The following is a 19,683-nucleotide window of genomic DNA, read 5'->3' as shown; positions in this document are numbered from 1 at the left end:
TACCCCCCCTCAATTTAAAGCCATGCCCCCTCGTGCTGGATTTCTCCATCAGAGGAAAAAGGCTATCACTATCCACCCTATCTAAACCTCTAATCATCTTATATGTTTCAATAAGATCCCCTCTTAGCCGCCGCCTTTCCAGCGAAAACAATCCCAAATCCCTCAGCCTCTCCTCATAGGATCTCCCCTCCATACCAGGCAACATCCTGGTAAACCTCCTCTGCACCCTCTCCAAAGCCTCCACATCCTTCCTGTAATGTGGGGACCAGAACTGCACACAGTACTCCAAGTGCGGCCGCACCAGAGTTGTGTACAGTTGCAACATAACGCTACGACTCCTAAATTCAATCCCCCTACCAATAAACGCCAAGACACCATATGCCTTCTTAACAACCTTATCTACTTGATTCCCAACTTTCAGGGATCTATGCACACATACACCTAGATCCCTCTGCTCCTCCACACTATTCAAAGTCCTCCCGTTAGCCCTATACTCAACACATCTGTTATTCCTACCAAAGTGAATTACCTCACACTTCTCCGCATTAAACTCCATCCGCCACCTCTCGGCCCAACTTTGCAACCTGTCTAAGTCTTCCTGCAAACTACGACACCCTTCCTCACTGTCTACCACACCACTGACTTTGGTGTCATCAGCAAATTTGCTAATCCACCCAACTATACCCTCATCCAGATCATTAATAAATATTACAAACAGCAGTGGCCCCAAAACAGATCCCTGAGGTACACCACTTGTAACCGCACTCCATGATGAATATTTACTATCAACCACCACCCTCTGTTTCCTATCCGCTAGCCAATTCCTGATCCAATTTCCTAGATCACCCCCAATCCCATACATCTGCATTTTCTGCAGAAGCCTACCATGGTGAACCTTATCAAACGCCTTACTAAAATCCATATATACCACGTCCACTGCCTTGCCCCCATCCACCTCCTTGGTCACTTTCTCAAAAAACTCAATAAGGTTAGTAAGGCACGACCTACCTGCCACAAAACCATGCTGACTATCACCTATCAATTCATTACTCTCCAAATAACTATAAATCCTATCCCTTATAATTTTTTCCAACATCTTGCCGACAACAGAAGTGAGACTCACCGGTCTATAATTCCCGGGGAAGTCTCTGTTCCCCTTCTTAAACAATGGGACAACATTCGCTAACCTCCAATCTTCTGGTACTATACCAGAGGCCAACGACGACCTGAAGATCAGAGCCAGAGGCTCTGCAATCACTTCTCTTGCCTCCCAGAGAATCCTTGGATAAATCCCATCCGGACCAGGGGATTTATCTATTTTCAGACCCTCCAGAATATCCTGCACATCCTCCTTATCAATGGTTTCACGGTCATTAATAGACTCTTAATTCCAGATATATTTTATTGAACTCAGATTTCACCATTTGCTGTGGTGGGATTCGAACCCGGATCCCCAGTTTCTGAATTAATAGTCTATGACAGTATCACTAGGCTATTGCCTCCCTATACCTTTTTAATCTGCTAATTTTGAGCTGAGACTATTAAACCTGTCCTGGTAATTTAATTTGTGTTGTATTCGTGCTGAATCTGCACTGCTGTGTCCTAGACCGATAAATTCTTCCTGGAGTTTGGTATCCAGAACTGACTGTAATACTCCAGATGGAGTCCAACCAGAGATCTGTACAGCTGCAACATAACTTCCAGCCCCTTGAGATAAAATCCAATATTCCAGTAGACATTTTAAATTGTCCCACCTGTTCACCATCTTTTACTAATTTCTGTTCTTGGACTACTAAATCTCCCTCTCATCCACAGTTCCTATAGCTTCTCCCCACTTAGAAAATAAGCTGATCTATCTCCCTTGGGTCCAAAGTGGATGATCTAACACTTTCCGAGCTTGACTACATCCACCACAGTTCTGCACATTCATTATTTAATCTATTGTTGTTCCTTTGCAACTTTCCGCATCCATCTACACTTTACTGTGTCACCTACATCAGAACATAAGATAGAAGCAGGAGTATGGCTGAGCCTGCTCAATAAGATTATGGCTGATCATCTATTTCAATGCCATTTTTCCCCCATTATTCCCCCCCTCCCCTTAATGAGCAAAACCCCTCTATCTCTGTCTTGAATGTACTGAGCATGCTGGGGTGAAGAATTCCCCAACTTCACAGCACTCAGCATGAAGGAATTGTTCCTTCTCCTCAGTCCTAAAGGGCCGGTTACCCGAGATCATGACACTAGTTCAAGTCTCTCCAGCCAGGAGAAACAATCTTCTGGTATTTATCCTGACAAGCCCTCTGAGATTTATATCTTTCAACAAAATCATCTTCCATTTTTCTTAATTCCGGAGGTTTTAGACCCAATCCACTCAATCTCTCCTCAAACCCGGATCAATCAAGTGAACATTTGTTGTATCCCCTCTGAGCAAGTATATCGTTTCTAACAGTTCCAAGTACTGTCTTGCCAAAGCCCGGTTGTGATTACAGCAAGACTCCCTTACACTCCTTGCAACAAAGATTAATGTATCATTTTGCTTTGCTAATTGCATGTTCTACCTGCATGTTTGTGACGTGGTAACCCAGGAGGTTCTTAACAAATTCATGGTGCCATTTGAAGGGGCAGCAATATTTAAAATGAGAAATTTGATTTTTTATCTTTCCTTGAATAATCTTTATTTGAAAGCCCACTCTCTTCAGTACCCCACAATATTAATTAAGAATCCAAATTCTGAAGTGTTTGGATCTATATGACTGAGCTAGAGAGGGAGAAATGTGATGGATTTTATATTGTATAAGAAGGGTTAGATTAGGCAGAGCAAAGTAGAAGGCCTGATAGGTGGGAATTAGGAGAGATTGCAACAAAAGTGTGTAGGACGTAAGGCAGCGTGTGCGTGTGCACGCGCGCGTGTTCATAGCGTACAACTGTTCACCTCTGTTAAGTCCAGAAGTATGTAAAGTGCCTAATTGGAAGATGAGGTGCTGTCCCTCCAGTCTGCATTGGGCTTCACTGGAACACTAGAACAGGCCAAGGTCAGACATGTGGGCATGAGAGCAAATTGGTGAGTTGAAATAGCAAACAACAGGAAGTTCGGGGCCATGCTCGCAGACAGAACGAAGGTGTTCTGCAATGTGGTCACCCAGTCTGCTTTTAGTCTCCCTCATTAGGGGCAGCAAGGTGGCACAGTGGTTAGCACTGCTGCCTCTCAGCTTCAGGGACCTGGGTTTGATTCCCGGCTTGGGTCACTGTCTGTGTGGAGTTTGCAAGTTCTCCCCATGTCTCTGTGGGTTTCCTCCCACAGTCCAGTGTGGGTTGGGTGCATTGGCCATGCTAAATTGCCCCTTAGTGTCCCAGAATGTGTAGGTTAGGGGGGTAAATATGTGGGGCTTTGGGAATTGGGCCTGGATGGAATTGTTGTCGGTGCAGACTGGATGGGCCGAATGGCTGCCTCTTGTATTGTAGGGTTTCTATGATTCTAGAGGAGACGGCATTGAGAGCAGCAGATACAGTAGTGTTGGGAGTCTGTTGGGCTGTCAATATTTCTCAAATAAATCAGACACCATTTTATCAAGAAATCACCATTTGGAATTCGCATCAGTGACATTGGCGAGTGGTCAGATAAGTTTGTGACGAGAGACTTCTCCCAACAAGACATACAACCACAGCGTGAGAGACACTCAAAGTTGGACATTTGAGCAATCAAGGAAGAAGATGGACCTCCTCGAGAATCAATTGATGAGGCGTATCTTAGCAAAGCTTTTGATCACTGGTCAGATGGATTCTAGCAGATGGCAGTGAAACGCTTAATGAAAATGAGATGTCAACATCCATGATTCACCCTTTCCCAATGAGCTGTATGAAAACGATTGTGAAAAATTCTGAGTAAAAATTGGAGAGGAGAAAATGTGGTTCAACAGATTTGAATGCAAGTTCAACGTGAGTTTTTTATTTTGAGAATGAAATCTTGATTTATTTTGATTTCATTTGGAAATACCTGAAATGTTGAAACACTGTCTTTTTCAGGAAGTACTTTGGTGAGAAGATTGCCTTCTATTTTGCCTGGCTTGGAGTCTACACGCAATTACTGATTCCAGCATCCACAGTTGGGATCATAGTGTTCCTGTATGGCTGTGCAACTGTCGATCAGAATATTCCCAGGTAAAGTTAGAACTGTTTGTTTATGAATTGTTTATTACGCTATGTGTCCTTTTTCACTTATGTCTAGCTGGGCGCTTGCAACTTTGATATGAATTTAAATGTTTTTGTTTGGAAATCTTCCTGAAGAGGGCTGTCGTATTAAAACAAGCTAATTGTGACCTGTTTTTATCTTGTGATACGCTAAAGTAAGTTACATAGAATCCCTACAGTGCAGAAGGAGGCCATTTGGCCCATCGAGCCTGCACCAACAACAATCCCAACCAGGCCTGAACCCCACGTATTTACCCTGTTAGATTGTTCTGTGTCTTTGTGATTCTATATGATGCTCATCTTAGATGATGAAATGGATTTTAAAACGAGGGCATTCCTGGAAAAAGTCTTCCCACCAGGAGTGTGATGAAATATTCACCACTTGCCCGAATGGGTACAGCTCCAACAACACTCGAAGCTTGACATCATCCAGGTAAAAGCTGCCCCATGATTGGCACCCCATCCATCACCTCCAGCACTGACATACAAGTGTGTAACATCAATAAGATGCAGTAACTTGCCAAGGCACCTTGGACATCACCTCCCAAACGGGGACCTCTACCACTTGGAAAGACAAGGACAACAGATGCATGGAACGCCACCACCTGGGAGTTCCCCTCCAAACCACTCGCCACCCTGACTTGGAAATATATCAGTCATTCCTTTACTGTCGCTGGGTCAAAATCCTGGCACACTGTCCCAAACAGTACTGAAGATGCACCTACACCACCTGGACTGCAGTGGTTCAAGAAGGCAATTTCCCATCTTCTCGAGGGCAATTATAGTTGGGCAATAAAAATGTTGGCCTAGCCAGCAACTCCCATGTTCTGTGACAGATTTTTTTTTTAAAGTAGGGTTTGGAAAGCAGTATAAATCCAGTCCAGTATAAATGAAAGTCTGTAGCTGGTTTTCCTCATGGCTGCTTCCAACCTCGTAAAGTAAGTAAAGTTTATTTTAGTCACAAGTCAGGCTTACATTAACACTACAATAAAATTACTGTGAAATTCCCCTAATCACCACAGTCAGGCGCCTGTTTGGGTCAATGCACCTAACCAGCACGTTTTTCAGAATGTGGGAGGAAACCCACGCAGACACGGGGAGAATGTGCAAACTCCACACAGACGGTGACCCAAGCTGGGAATCGAACCCAGGTCCCTGGCACTGTGAAGCAGCAGTGCTAACCAGACTTCAAGAAGCAAGTTCTTTTAAGTGCATTTTTTGTTTTTAAATCCTTCTTGTGGAATTGGGGTGTGACAGTGAGTTAATACATGAAAGTGTGTTTGATCCTACCCCAGGCTTATGCACTGAAAGGTTTCCTCTTGGCTACCAGTTTCCATAATCGTATTTACAATGACCTTGGGTCGTTTTAGCCCAGTTCCTACACAGCATGGATTTATGACAGAAACCAGCCCATCGCTTTGAAAAAGTGGCAATAAATTACCAAACTGCCTCAGATGGGGAAAATCTTGAAAGGTCGGATTGAGGGGCAGCAAGGTGGCAGTGGTTAGCACTGCTGCTTCACAGTGACAGGGACCCGGGTTCGATTCCGGCCTTGGATGACTGTGTGTGTGGAGTCTGCACGTTCTCCCCGTGTCTACGTGGGTTTCCTCCGGGTGCTCTGGTTTCCTCACACAATCTGAAAGACATGCTGGTTAAATGTATTGGCCATGCTAAATTCTCCCTCCGTGTACCTGAAGAGGTCATAGAATCATAGAATCCTACAGTGCAGAAGGAGGCCATTCGGTCCATCGAGTCTGCACCGATAATGATCCCAACCAGGCCCTATTCCCAATACCCCACATATCTACCTTGCTAATCCCCCGACACTAATGGACAATCATGGCCCATCCACCTAACTCGCACATCTTTGGACTGTGGGAGGAAACCGGAGCACCCAGAGGGGAAACACGCAGACACGGGGAGAATGTGCAAACTGCACGTAGACAGTGACCCAAGCTAGGAATTGAACCCAGGTTCTTGGCTCTGTGAGGCAACAATGCTAACCACTGCCGGAATGTGGTGACTAGGGGATTTTCACAGTAACTTCATTGCAGTGTTAATGTAAAGCCTACCTGTGACAGTAATAAATAAGCTTCTTACCTGAAAATACTAATAATGAGGCTGAGGTAGTTCCCCAAATATTGTGGGTAATAGCGATGTCACTAGGGAGGACATGCGGACTAGATTAGAGTCATGAGTATAGAATAGAAATCCCTACAGTACAGAAGGATGCCATTCGGCCCATCGGCCTGTAACAACCACAATCCCACCCAGGCCATATTCCTGGAATCCCACACCTTTTACCCTACTAATCCCCCGACACTAGGGCCAACTTTAGCATAGCCAATCAACCTAACCCGCACATCTTTGGACTGTGGGAGGAAACCGGAGCACCAGCAGAAAACCCACAGTGACCAACGCCAAAATCGAACCTGGCTCCCTGACGCTGAGGCCGCAATGTAACCACTGTGCCACCGTGCCGCCCAAGAGGCCAATTTAAAATGAAATTTAGGGTTGGATAATAGCATCCTGATGGCTGTTTTGAGACTCAACTGCTTGGGACAGACACTGCACAGGGTTCCTTCCACTGAGGCTGACTAAGAGCCTCTTTGTTTTCATTGGCTTGGAAGGGCCAGATTTCTCTGCCTCTACAAACTCCGCTGGGACCAATCCCAGTTACCGCTCCCCCGCAGATCGCAAGCTGTGCCCCCCCAACAACTTCCCAGAAACCCACCTTGTATTGTTCCGTAGGATAATTGGGTAACCTAGATCTAAGGTAGCGTTGGGGAGCTGTAATGTAACTGAGGTCTCGTCCGAAAATTGAATTGGATCCTCTGGCACGTTCCACCAGCTAATTATCAGCATTAGGCTCTGGGGAACCAAATCAACCCCTTGGCCTATTGCTAAGAAAGGATCCAACGATGTTTATCTTCATCATGGCCTGTAACTTCCTGGCTGCCCAGCATTGGGTTTGAGGGATATCCCTAAGGAAGCAGCAACTTCCCCTGGACAGCTGCGCTGGGAACCATCCAACAAAGTTATTTTAAATTGCCAATTTTTTGGTTCTGCCGATGAAAGACTGATAGTTACTCTGAAAGTGTTGGTACAAATAAAAGCTCTTCTGACTTCAGCATAACTATTTATTTTAAACACCTGAGACCCATCCCTGCATGGGGACACACCCCCTCCTCCCCCACAGGATTCCCCAACCCCTCCCTTGACCTGGCTTGAACTCCGTCCCCTACTCTGACCTAGCTGGACCTGAGTCATTCCAACCTGAACCCCACACCCTCCACATCCCTTCCACCTAGATACTTACCTTTCTCCCTGATATTTTAAATGGGACCTTTAAACTCCCCTGCTTTGCAGTAGCCAGTGCCATAAAAATGGGGGTTTGTCCTCCTTCTCTCTCCTCCTCTTGGACTTTGACGTTGGAGTCAGGGACCTGCTGTACTGCCTAAATCTCACCCGGACTGTGTCAAGAAGGTCAGACAAGACAGGCACTCGCACAGGTAAGTGGATACAGAGTGGCAATCCGATGCTGCCATGTCTGTCAGGCCTTTTCATGGTGACTGCACTTCAGAGCTAAGCGATCTATTTTCTGAATGAACTTAAACAAGATATCTTTTTTTTTCCCCTTCTCTCTCCAACAGCATGGAGATGTGTGACGAGCGCACTAATATCACAATGTGCCCACTATGTGACAAAACGTGCAGTTACTGGAAACTCAGCACAACCTGTGCCATAGCCCGAGCAAGTCACCTGTTTGACAATCCTGCGACAGTTTTCTATTCAATTTTTATGGCATTATGGGGTAAGGAACTCTGTCTGTTCTTATCCCTTTTTAAGTATTAAAATGAAGGTAATACGGATTGCTGGGAAATAATTTTGATTTCGGATTTTGCAAATTACATGAAGTCTCATTTATCATTATTGTAGCAGTTAAATTCGAAAATGAAAAAGCACAGAAGTGGTTCGAGGTTTGTTTTCTTAGTGTTATTGTGTTCTGCAGGAGATTGGCATTAAAATATCATTAGTCTGCTGGAGAATGAAAAACTGGGTCTAGGTTGTAGTAGACTTGGATCTGGAATTCCATATACTATAAAAGTGGTTTGCCAAATTGGAAATGCATTTGGATGAAATTCCTGTTCATCTGGAGAGCAAAACTGTGGAGAAATAAAATACTTCAGTCTGTAGAAAATGGTTAACTGTACTCTCTACCTAGGGAATGCGTAGAATATAGATTAATCGAAGGCTTACACACTCAACAGGCCATTTGGATTAACCAGTCCATTTAAACTCCATTTGAGCGTCCTCCCATCTTTTGTCATCTATCTCTATTGCCACAACCCTCTATTGTTTCCCCCTTGTACTCTTATCTAGCTTTCCTTATCTGGAGTTCCACATACTCACCACACTGGTAAAGAGGTTTCTTCTGAATTAGTGATTTGATTTCTTGATGACTATGATGGCTTCTATCTAAGTTTACTCTTCCCACAAATGGAAACATTCCCTTCTCCTGTGCTATCAAAACCGCTTGTAATTTTAGGGCACCCCTTGACCACCTGTCTTTCCCAATGAAAATAGCCATGGGTCTCGTCATCCTATTCCGCCAGGTGTAACCTTGTAGTTCTAGTACTTTTCCGTGAAAACCTCTTTTGCCCCCCCTTCCAGTGTCTCTGTATCCCTTTGCTACAATACCCATATAGATTCCTATTTTCCAAGTGATATGTGATTGTCTTTATCATACCAAAAACGCAGCATCTCATATCTATCTGTTTAAATTGATTTTGCAATTCAGCAATACCATCTTGTAATTTATTGAAATCCTGAGTATCAGCTTGCCCTCAGTCAGGCAAGGTTTAAGGGTGCAATCTTATCATAGAATCATCATAGAATCCTACAGTGCAGGAGGAGGCCATTCAGCCCATTTGAGTCTGCACCGACCACAATCCCACCCAGGCCCTATTCCCATAACCCCACACATTCACCCTGCTACTCCCCTGACACTATCCACTTGACCCACACATCTTTGGACTGTGGGAGGAAACTTGAGCACCTGGAGGAAACCCACACTGACACGGGGAGAACGTGCAGACTCCACACAGTGACCTGAGGCAGGAATTGAACCCAGGTTCCTGGCACTGAGGCAGCAGTGCTAACCATTGTGCCACCGTACTGCCCAATCTTAATGGCTGTTCACGCCCTGCTATTGCTGCAAGCGTGGGTGGAGAATTTGGCACACAGCCAAATCTCCGTTCACTGTGGTGGGACCAGAAAATCCCGCCAGTGTGAATGGCTGGAAGATTCCGCCCAAAGAAATTGTATTTTTGATTCCAGGCTTTAAGCTGTTACTATACGTTTGAGCCACATTGGTTCTTGTGGGACTCTGTCTACCTCTGTCATTCTGATTTATCTACCCTTCAGCCCTACTCCCTGCTTTCTGTCTTTCAGCAAGCCAATTCCCATTCTGTCCCCTAACTCGCATTCTCTCTTTCTTTAATCTATGTGGTACCTTTATCAAGGTCGTTTGATTCCTAGATGTATTCCATCTACGTTCCCCTTGTCTACTCTTTCTGTTCCCTCTTCAAATAATTCCGAGGCTGGTCAAGCAGGACTTTATTGAAATAATATTGACTATTGATTATTGTTTTGGTTAATGGATGATTTCCCGTTTTCCTTCAATGGGGATTCCTTTATTATTCCTGCTACTGATGAGATGACTGGTACATCGTTCCCTGCACATGTTCTATCTGCCTTTTTGTATATTATTAGCTATCCACCATTCTCTGGCATTACACCCTTTCCTAAGAAATTATTAAGCATGTAGAATCCCTATAGTGTAGAAGGAGGCCATCCGGCCCATTGAGTCTACGCTGACTCTCCGAAAGAGCGCCCCACCCATGCCTTCCCCTCTGTCCTATCCCCATAATCCTGCACATTTACCATGGCTAAGCCACCTAACCTACACGTCTTTGGACTGTGGGAGGAAACCCATGCAGGCATATGCAACGAGGCCTCTATCACTTCACTGGATTCTTTTTGAATGTGTGGATACACTCTGTGCAACAGAGATTTAATCTTTGGTGTCTGATTGGATTATATAAAATTTTCCCCTTTATTATTTTAATTGTGGTTATATCAACATTTCCATGTTGTCATGCCCACTTGCTGCTAAATGCAAGAGCAAATAATTAATGTTTCAACCATTTCTCTATCATTGCCTATATTCTTTTCCCTGACTAACCCTTCATGGCTCTATTCCCAACCCTTAGTTTTATTTAAATCTCCCACTCAAGGCCCCTCATATCCTTCCTAAAGTGCAGCGAGCAGAACTAGATGCAGTATTTTAGTTGTAACCAGAGCTTTATAACGGTTCAGCATAACTTCCTGACTTCAATTCTCCATACCTCTCTGACAATTCCTCCAGGAATAAGTCAAAGCATAATTGGCAGTCCAACATGTGGAATGGGATCAGACGTTGCTCGACAACAGGAAACAATCTACCTATTGCCCACTTCCACCGCCTTCTGAGGCAGTGTTCCAAAGTCATGCAGCCCTCAGGAAATATATAGATCTACTCTTTAAGGGTGACCACTAATATTGAAATAGTGCCCCCTTAACTTTGGACACATCCCTGCGGAAATATCCATTTCACTTCCACCCAGTCAAGACTATTGAGGATTTTGTATCCTTCAATCAAGTCAACCCTCGCTCTTCTAAACAAAATAAGCCCAGCCTATCCTCCAACGACAACTCATTCATTTCCGGTACTAATCTAGTAAATCTCCTCTGAACCACCTCCAATGCATTTACATCTTTACTTAAATAAGGAGACCATAACTGTGCATGGTATTTGAGATGTGGTCTCACCAATGCCCTGTGGAACCGAAGCCTAGTAAGAAGTTTAACAACATAGGACTCTAAAATTGGCCCCACAGGTGGAGGAGGTGGTTAAGGAGGCGTATGGTGTGCTGGCCTTTATCAATCGAGGGATTGAGTTTAGGAGTCTGGGGATAATGATGCAGCTATATAAGACCCTCGTCAGACCTCACTTGGAGTACTGTGCTCAGTTCTGGTCGCCTCATTACAGGAAGGATGTGGAAAAGATTGAAAGGATGCAGAGGCGATTTACAAGGATGTTGCCTGGATTGAGTGGCATGCCTTATGAGGATAGGCTGAGGGAGCTCGGTCTTTTCTCCTTGGAGAGACGTAGGATGAGAGGAGACCTAATAGAGGTGTATAAGATGTTGAGAGGCATAGATCGGGTGGACTGTCAGAGGCTTTTTTCCCAGGGTGGAAATGGCTGCTACGAGAGGACACCGGTTTAAGGTGCTGGGGGGTAGGTACAGGGGAAATGTTAGGGGGAAGTTTTTCACAGAGGGTGGTGGGCGAGTGGAATCGGCTGCCGTCAGTGGTGGTGGAGGCGAACTCAATAGGGTCTTTTAAGAGACTCCTGGATGAGTACATGGGACTTAATAGGATGGAGGGTTATAGGTAGGCCTAAAAGGTAGGGATATGTTCGGCACAACTTGTGGGGCTGAAGGGCCTGTTTTGTGCTGTAGTTTTTCTATGTTTCTAACACCAGGTTAAAGTCCAACAGGTTTATTTGGTAGCAAAAGCCACAGCTTTCGGAGCCTTAAGCTCCTTCAGGTGAGTGGGAATTGTGTTCACACCGATGCCTAACATCCTTACTTCTATGTTCAGTTCCTCTCATAATAAAGGAAAGCATTCCATTAGCCACCATGATTGTGCTGTCCCTGCATGCCAACCTTTTGTGATTCGTGCACTGAAACATCTAGGTCCCTCAGAATTCTGTAGTTGTTCTCCATTTAAGTAATACTGTCTTTTTATTCTTCCTGTCAAAGCATGCAACTTCATATTTTCCCACATTATACTCCAGCTGCCGGATTTTTGTTCACTCAATCTATCGATCTATCTGTAAAGTCATGGCTTCTCAACATACTTTCCTACCTATCTTTGTGCCATCCTCAAATTTAGCTACCATACCTTCATTTCCCTCGTCTGTTATTGGTGTAAATTGTAAAAAGCTTGGGTCCCTGCAGGACTCCACTCATCACATCTTGTCAGTCGGAAAAATACCCATGTATACGGTTTTCTGTCAGCCAGTTAATCTTCTATCCATGCTAACATGTTACCCCTACACCATCAGCTTTTATTTTCCATCATAACCTTTGAAGTGACAGCTTATCGAATGCCTTCTGAAAATTTGAGTACAGCACGTCGACGTGATCTCTTTTATCCACAGCACGTTATTCCTTCAATGAACTTTAAATTGGTCAAACATGATTTCCCTTTCACAAAACCATGCTGAGTCTTCCTGATTACTTTCAAGTGCCCAGCTATAATCTCTCTTTTATGATCAATACTAACCCCTTCCCCACAGCAGCCATCAGGTTAACTGGCCTATAATCTCCTGTTTTCTTCCTCCTTCCCTTCTTGAATAGAAGGATTATATTTGCTATTTCCAGTCTGATGGAACCTTTCCAGAATTGAGGAGCTTTTGGAAAATTAACAATGTATCTGCTAGCTCATTAGCCACCTCTTTTTAAGATCCTGGGATGAAGTCTATCTGGACCTGGAGACTTGTCAGCCCGCAGCTCCACCAGTTTGCTCAGTACCACTTCCCTAGTGATTGTAACTTCACCTCCTCTCTTCCCCTCCACCTCCTGATTTACAGCTAGAATCCTATGCGGAAAGTAACACTGGCATAGACCAGTTGGTGCGAATGGCCTGCTCGCGTTGTAGAAACGAGATGAATATTTTTTTAGCCTGAGCAACTGAACTTTCTCCAGGTCTGCCTTTCCCCCCTCATAAAATGTTTCTGCGGGTCCTTATTAGTCCTGATATTGTGCACATGCAATTAATGTTGCTTTATTTCATTTTAATTTGTTTGCTAATCCATGTGGGTCATGTTTGTTTAATCTGAATTTGTTGATCTTCGAAATGTGCATGCTCAAAAATTAAAATATGAATAGTTGACTTATCCTGGTTATTGGAAGCTCCAAGCTATTTTTTTCTTTAAAAAATATGCAAGCACATAGGGCAACTTGAATTTTCTTCCCATCTTGGTAATCCAAAGGTGATCTGCTTTGGGCCTGTTAATACTGTATTATTTTAAGAGGTAATCTCTGATGCTGATTGAATACATCCACAGGTGTACTTGGCAATTGTTTGCTGGAAAAATAATGACTTGACAATGATACTTGCCAGTATTAATATACAAATCTGCCGACAAGTTCAGGCATTTAAAAATGTATTGGAGTTGTTAATCTCTAGAACTTTATTTTTGTCAGTTTTTTATGGGATGTGGGCATTGCTGCCAAGGCCAATGTTTGTTGCCCATCCCTAATTGCCCTTGAAGTAGCAATGAGTTGCCTTGAACCATTGCAGCACATCTGGAACTGGTACACCCGCGATGTTAGGAAGGGAGTTCCAGGATGTTGATCCAATGACGGTGAAGGAACAGTGATATAGTTAAAGTTCCCAAGTCAGGATGGTGTGGGGCTTTGAGAGGAACTTGCAGCTGATGGTGTTCCCATATGTTTGCTGGCCTTGTTTTGCTAAGGGATCAAGGTCGCAGTTTTGGAGGGTTTCTTGGTTGAAGGAACTTTGAGTTGCTGCTGGGCACCTTGTTTATGGTACACACCATGCCAGTAGTGGAGGGGGTTGTGGTGCCAATCAAGCAGCTTGTTTTTATCCTGTGTGGTGTCAATCTTCTTTGTTGGAGCCGCACTCTACAAACATACAACTTGAGAGCAGGTGTGGGCCACTCGATCTCATAGAAATCATAGAATCATAGAAATCATAGAAAACCTACAGTGCAGAAGGAGGCCATTCGGCCCATCAAGTCTGCACCGACCACAATCCCACCCAGGCCCTACCCCCACATATTTACCCACTGATCCCTCTAACCTACGCATCCCAGGACTCTAAGGGGCAATTTTTAACCTGGCCAATCAACCTAACCCGCACATCTTTGGACTGTGGGAGGAAACCGGAGCACCCGGAGGAAACCCACGCAGACACGAGGAGAATGTGCAAACTCCACACAGACAGTGATCCAAGCCGGGAATCGAACCCTGGACCCTGGAGCTGTGAAGCAGCAGTGCTAACCACTGTGCTACTGTGCCGTCTCTTGAGCACTCCGCTGTTCAATAAATTCATGGTGGATCTGAAGGTGGCCTAAACTCCCCTTTTATTCCCTTGTCAATCAACAATCTGACTAATTCAGCCTTAAAAGTTTTCAATGACCCTGCCTCCACAATTCTCATGGAAAGAGTTCCACAGACTCTCAACCCTCAGGGAAAACATTTCCCATCGCTGTCTTAAAAGGGAGGCCTCTTATTTTGAAATTGTTCCCTAGTTCTAGTCTCTCTCCCACAAGGGGAAAGATCCTTTCAGTGAGCACACCTGTCAAGTCTCCTCAGGATCTAGTATGTCTCAGTAAGATTGTCTCAATCTTCTGAACTCCCAACGGATACAGGCCCAACCTGTCAAGCCTTTCCTCATAGGATAATCCCCTCATTTCCAGGAATAAATCCAAGGGTTCATCCAAGCAAGTAAAGAGTAGTATTCCATCAAATTCCTGACACACGCCTTGTAGATGGCAGATAGGCTTTGGGGAATCAGGAGCTGAGTTACTCACTGCAGAAGAGCATGCAGGAAAACGTCCAACTGGGCACTGGCCAATGCAATGATCGTTGTGTTAAAATCTGAATTGCAAAGCACTCTGTAGACAATTGTTTGATGTAGAATATGTAACTCTGATTTTTATGTTCCAATAATAAAACTGTATTTTCTATGCCATTATGCCTAAATAATTCTGTGCGCCATAAGCCATGCAACCAACAATTTTTCACTGTTTTTGACCTGCAGTCACCCCCCTCAGCAGTACTAAGACCCCATGTTACTGTTCAGAATACCAATTGAATTGAATGGCAATATCTGTTAGATATACATACAATTACTTCAGCATTATGGCAAATAAAATAAAACTCATCGCTTCCAAGGGCCAACCACAATCAATCCTATCCGGGACTCAAAAACAGCCTACTAATTCTCATGTGGGAAACTATTTTCATGTAAATATTCCCTGATTCCCAAAGGTAATCAAAAACTTTTCCAGGATATTTAGCCATCTCCATATCGCCAGTATTCAGTCCTGGCTGACTACCCTTCACCTTTTATTCCTGCCACCAGCAACCCCCATCTTTACTACCTCGGTCCAACCACAGCAAAATCAGTCCCTAAACTGCGAGGAAGCAATTGTATCTAATTTATCCTCTATCTCTGAAAGATGCTGTAGAAATATCCATTACACTGTGATATTTTGAATGAGGTGTGTTTTGGCCTGGTAACAATGAACAAATCCTCCTTTTTAAGATCCTGAAGTCTTGAGTACTATGAGGTGCTGTTCTTTTTATATTTTAGTTCTGCCTTACTGGAAAAGGGGAAACAAAAGCTTTGCCTACCATTTTTTGTTTCGTTGACAACCTTAATCAACTACCCAGCATCCTTTGGCATACCAACGCAAAGGCATGTAATGTTGAAGTAGTTTGAAGTGAAACATCCCTTGTTTTATTTGTGCAGTACTTCGATATAATTGTGGCCAAACAAATTGGATCATTTATTTGGAAAGTGAATTAGTAGGAAATAAATTAAATTTTGTACGTTGTCTTTCACACATCTTGGGAGAACCCCAGGCCAGTGAAGTGCTTTTTTTATTTGAAGTGTAGTTAAGTGTTGTAATGATAGAAAACAAACGTGGTTTACACACATGTTGATGTTTTTATGTATGCTAAGCCACAATGTAATATCTTTTACAACAGTCATGCCTCAATGGAACACTTGGTGCAAATACAAGGGGTGAGATTTGAAATTTTTTGGTTTAGTTCTGTGCAGTTTGAGGCTGAATCGAGATTGTATCCAGGTACCACTTGCTGAAACAATGAAGTATATTCGCATCACTATTAGACTGGTCATTGAATGGGCAATCACTGCATAATAACCAATGATATTATGACGACTGCACACTAGATGAGTATGGACTCTATCTCCCCTGCCCATTCAGAAGCCCATAAAACAGTCACTGTTAGGCCCCAGAACCAGCCTGGATGAAAACCTTCCATTTTAAGCAAATGTTGGCTAATACATGAGCTAATTAGCAGAACAAATATGGCTAATTACATTTAAATTAGTAACTAAAATGAGTCAATTATTTGGGCATAATGTAATCCTCATATACTCATTTACCAACAAACAAATTCTTACAAGCGTACATGCACACATATACACTTGTAAGAGTATGTTTGTTGGTAAAATATTAAGACAAAAAGCAGAATGAATGTCTTTATTTCCTTGGTTACTGAATAGATGGTAAAAAGTCGCATAGTCCCAAATGACCAGAGGCTGCTCTCTTCTTTGAGGGGGAGAACTGATTGGTGATGATTTTAACCTGAGGATCACTGTACCACAGGCAAGGGGCAAGATTGAGAATGCGGGGCCTTCGTGAATAGATGGTCGTTGTTAAGTAAATGTATGTGTTTTTTTCGCAAACAATAATATCACTATAGCCACTGCTCTTGTTAGTCCATAATTTCTGTTGGAATTATTATTAACTTATTTTACTGTCCAATCTGCAAGGTTGAAATAGTTCTGAGTAAAAGAACACGAGTTCATGCTTTAAAAAAAACAAAGAACAATATAAGCACAGGAACAGGCCCTTCAGCCCACCAAGCCCGGTCATACATTCAACATGATTGCACCAAACTATAATGTCCTCTGTCGCAGCTTTGCAACTATTCAAATTAAAACGTTGGTCCCAGCCAGCTCTAGAATGGACAGTGAATGCCCATATACATAGAGTATGCTTGGAGGGCGCGCAGACAATTCATCCCACTCCCCTGCTCTCTCCCTATAGCCTTGTGACTGTTATACCTACAAGTATTTGGTCTAATTTCCTTCCGAAGGTTACAAATGGATCTACTTCCGCTGCACTGAAAGACCGTGGGAGTGATTTTCCGGCTGTGCTCACCCCAGTGCCGGAAAATCCCACCCAAGGCCAACGGATCTTTGCACGGTCTGTGTCCCGCCCGCTATGATTCCCGTGGCAGGCGGGATGGGAAAATTCCACCCCATATGTTCTAGCTCGTAAAGTTTGTTTTTGTTTCAATTTCCTCATGTGTCCTCTGGCTCTTTTTCCGATCGGAATAATTTCTCCTATTTACTCTCTCTGAACTGTTTGTGATTCTGAATGTTCTGACGAGTCTACCTAATGTCATACCAAGCTAGGAGAGAATAAGAAGTATGGAATAGTGAAAAGTTGGAAGACGTTTTTGAATGTCAATCTTTTTCCCAGTAGTTACTATAATATTCCAATTGCTAATCCTGAGCTTGATGCGTGTTACAGTAAGATTGGGGAATTTTTGGTATGGTCTTGCATGATGTTGACCTCTCATAGAATCAGAGAATCCCTACAGTGCTGAAGGAGGCCATTCGATCCGTCGAGTCTGCATCGACTCTTGCCCAAGCTTACCACATAACCCCGTGTATTTATCCCACTAATCCCCCTAACCACTAATGGCCAATCAACCTAACCTGCACATCTTTATACTGTGGGAGGAAACCAGAGCACCAAAATATATGCAGTTAATACAAAACATGGAAGCATTGAAAGCTGTGAGGAGGCCAGTGTAGAATTTCAAAGGACATGGACAAGTTGGTGAAGTGGGCAAATAGGTGGCAGATGAGGATCCATATGGAAAAATGCGGAGTGATATATTTGATAGGAAAATCATGGAAAGACAGTATAAAATGAAAGGGTATTACCCTAAAGGTAATGGGAGTAGATGGACTGGGATGTATTGGTGCATAAATCATTAAGGGTGGCAGGACAATTGAGAGAGTGATGAATAAAGCATACAGTATCTCATTTATTAAAGGGGTATAGATTATCAGAGCAAGGAGGTTATATTGAACTTGTATAAGGCACTAGTTAGACCTCAGCTGGAGTATTGTACACAGTTCTGGGAGCCACATTTTAGGAAGGCCTTTGATAGGGTCATAGAAATCATAGCAATCATAGAAACCATAGAAACCCTACAGTGCAGAAGGAGGCCATTCGGCCCATCAAGTCTCCACTGACCACAATCCCACCCAGGCCCTACCCCCACATATTTACCCATGCATCCCTCTAACCTACGCATCTCAGGAGTCTAAGGGGCAATTTTTTTTTTTAACCTGGCCAATCAACCTAACCCGCACATCTTTGGACTGTGGGAGGAAACCAAAGCACCCGGAGGAAACCCATGCAGACATGGGGAGAATGTGCAAACTCCACACAGTCAGTGACCCAAGCCGGGAATCGAACCCAGGTCCCTGGAGCTGTGAAGCAGCAGTGCTAACCACTGTGCTACCGTGCCACCCATAGAAAGGTTGGACGAACATTATCGAGTACAGATAATGCACGGCACTAACATTACTGAGTGCAGAGAATACACGGCACTAAAATTACCGAGTGGAGAGTATGCACGGTGCTAACATTACCGAGGACAGAGAATTGAAGGATGTGAAGGCATTCGAAAGAGTGCAGAAGAGATTTATGAGAATGGTTCCAGGGGTGAGAAACTTTAGTTATTAAAATGGATTGATGAGTTTGGGACTAATTTCCTTGGAGAAATTAAGACCGAGAGGAGATCTGGTGGAGGTATTCCAATCATGAGGGATCTGGACAAAGTAGATTGGGAGAAACTGTTCCCATTCGTGAAAGGATCAAGAAAGCGTAGGCACAAATTTAAAGTAATTGGCAAAAGAAGCAAAACTTTCAGACAGAGTTGTTGGGGTCTGGAATGCACTGCCTGAGCGTGTGGTGAGGGCAGGTTCAATCAAGGCATTTGAGGGCATTAGATAATCATTTGAAAAGAAGCAGTCTGCAGGGGTATGGGGTAATGGCATGGAGTGAGTTGCTCATCCTGAGAACTGGTGCAGATACGATGGGCCGAATGGCATCCTATTCTGTAACGATTCTGAGATTCTTTGATATTTAAATCAGGCTGATCCAGACAGCACAGAATTTTCTTTAGTGCTTGTTGCTTTCATGCCAGGAGGGGAAAAACACTTCTTTTTATTGCAGGTAGAATTCATCCATCCAATGCTTGTTCAATTCATTGCACTTTCCATTTGTGGCATAGCTTCCTTTGATATCCCAGATTCCACAAGCTCTGTTTTGACACTCTCTCTGGGTTAAGTAGGGTCACTTAATATAGCAAGAAATACAACATAAATATGTTTAATTTTGTTGTGTGGAATGTGAAAAATTTCCAAAGCATTTAACTGAATTGACTTCCTTTCTTTTGGGTGGAGGGCACATTCCACTGATCTAATGATGTATGATTGTACCAATTATCATTCACAGCCAACATACCGAAGGGAATGAAAGTGCATCTTATTTTTTTGAGATGTATAAGAAAT

At 43.6% G+C, this 19,683-nt stretch overlaps 1 protein-coding gene across 1 annotated transcript in view; it reads left to right on the top strand.

The window, feature by feature from the left end:
• Nucleotides 1-19,683, top strand: part of ano1a (anoctamin 1, calcium activated chloride channel a) — a 236,639-nt gene that overhangs the window by 144,024 nt on the left and 72,932 nt on the right. The window contains exons 11-12 of the mRNA XM_078220984.1: nucleotides 4,027-4,161; nucleotides 7,845-8,005. Coding sequence (XP_078077110.1) covers nucleotides 4,027-4,161; nucleotides 7,845-8,005 — 296 coding nt within the window. The remainder of the gene's footprint in view (nucleotides 1-4,026; nucleotides 4,162-7,844; nucleotides 8,006-19,683) is intronic.

The sequence above is a fragment of the Mustelus asterias genome, chromosome 9 (genome assembly GCF_964213995.1).
Source record: "Mustelus asterias chromosome 9, sMusAst1.hap1.1, whole genome shotgun sequence".
Lineage (NCBI taxonomy): Eukaryota > Metazoa > Chordata > Chondrichthyes > Carcharhiniformes > Triakidae > Mustelus > Mustelus asterias.
The sequence above is the reverse complement of the archived record's forward strand: the minus strand, read 5'-3'. Positions and strand labels throughout refer to the sequence as shown.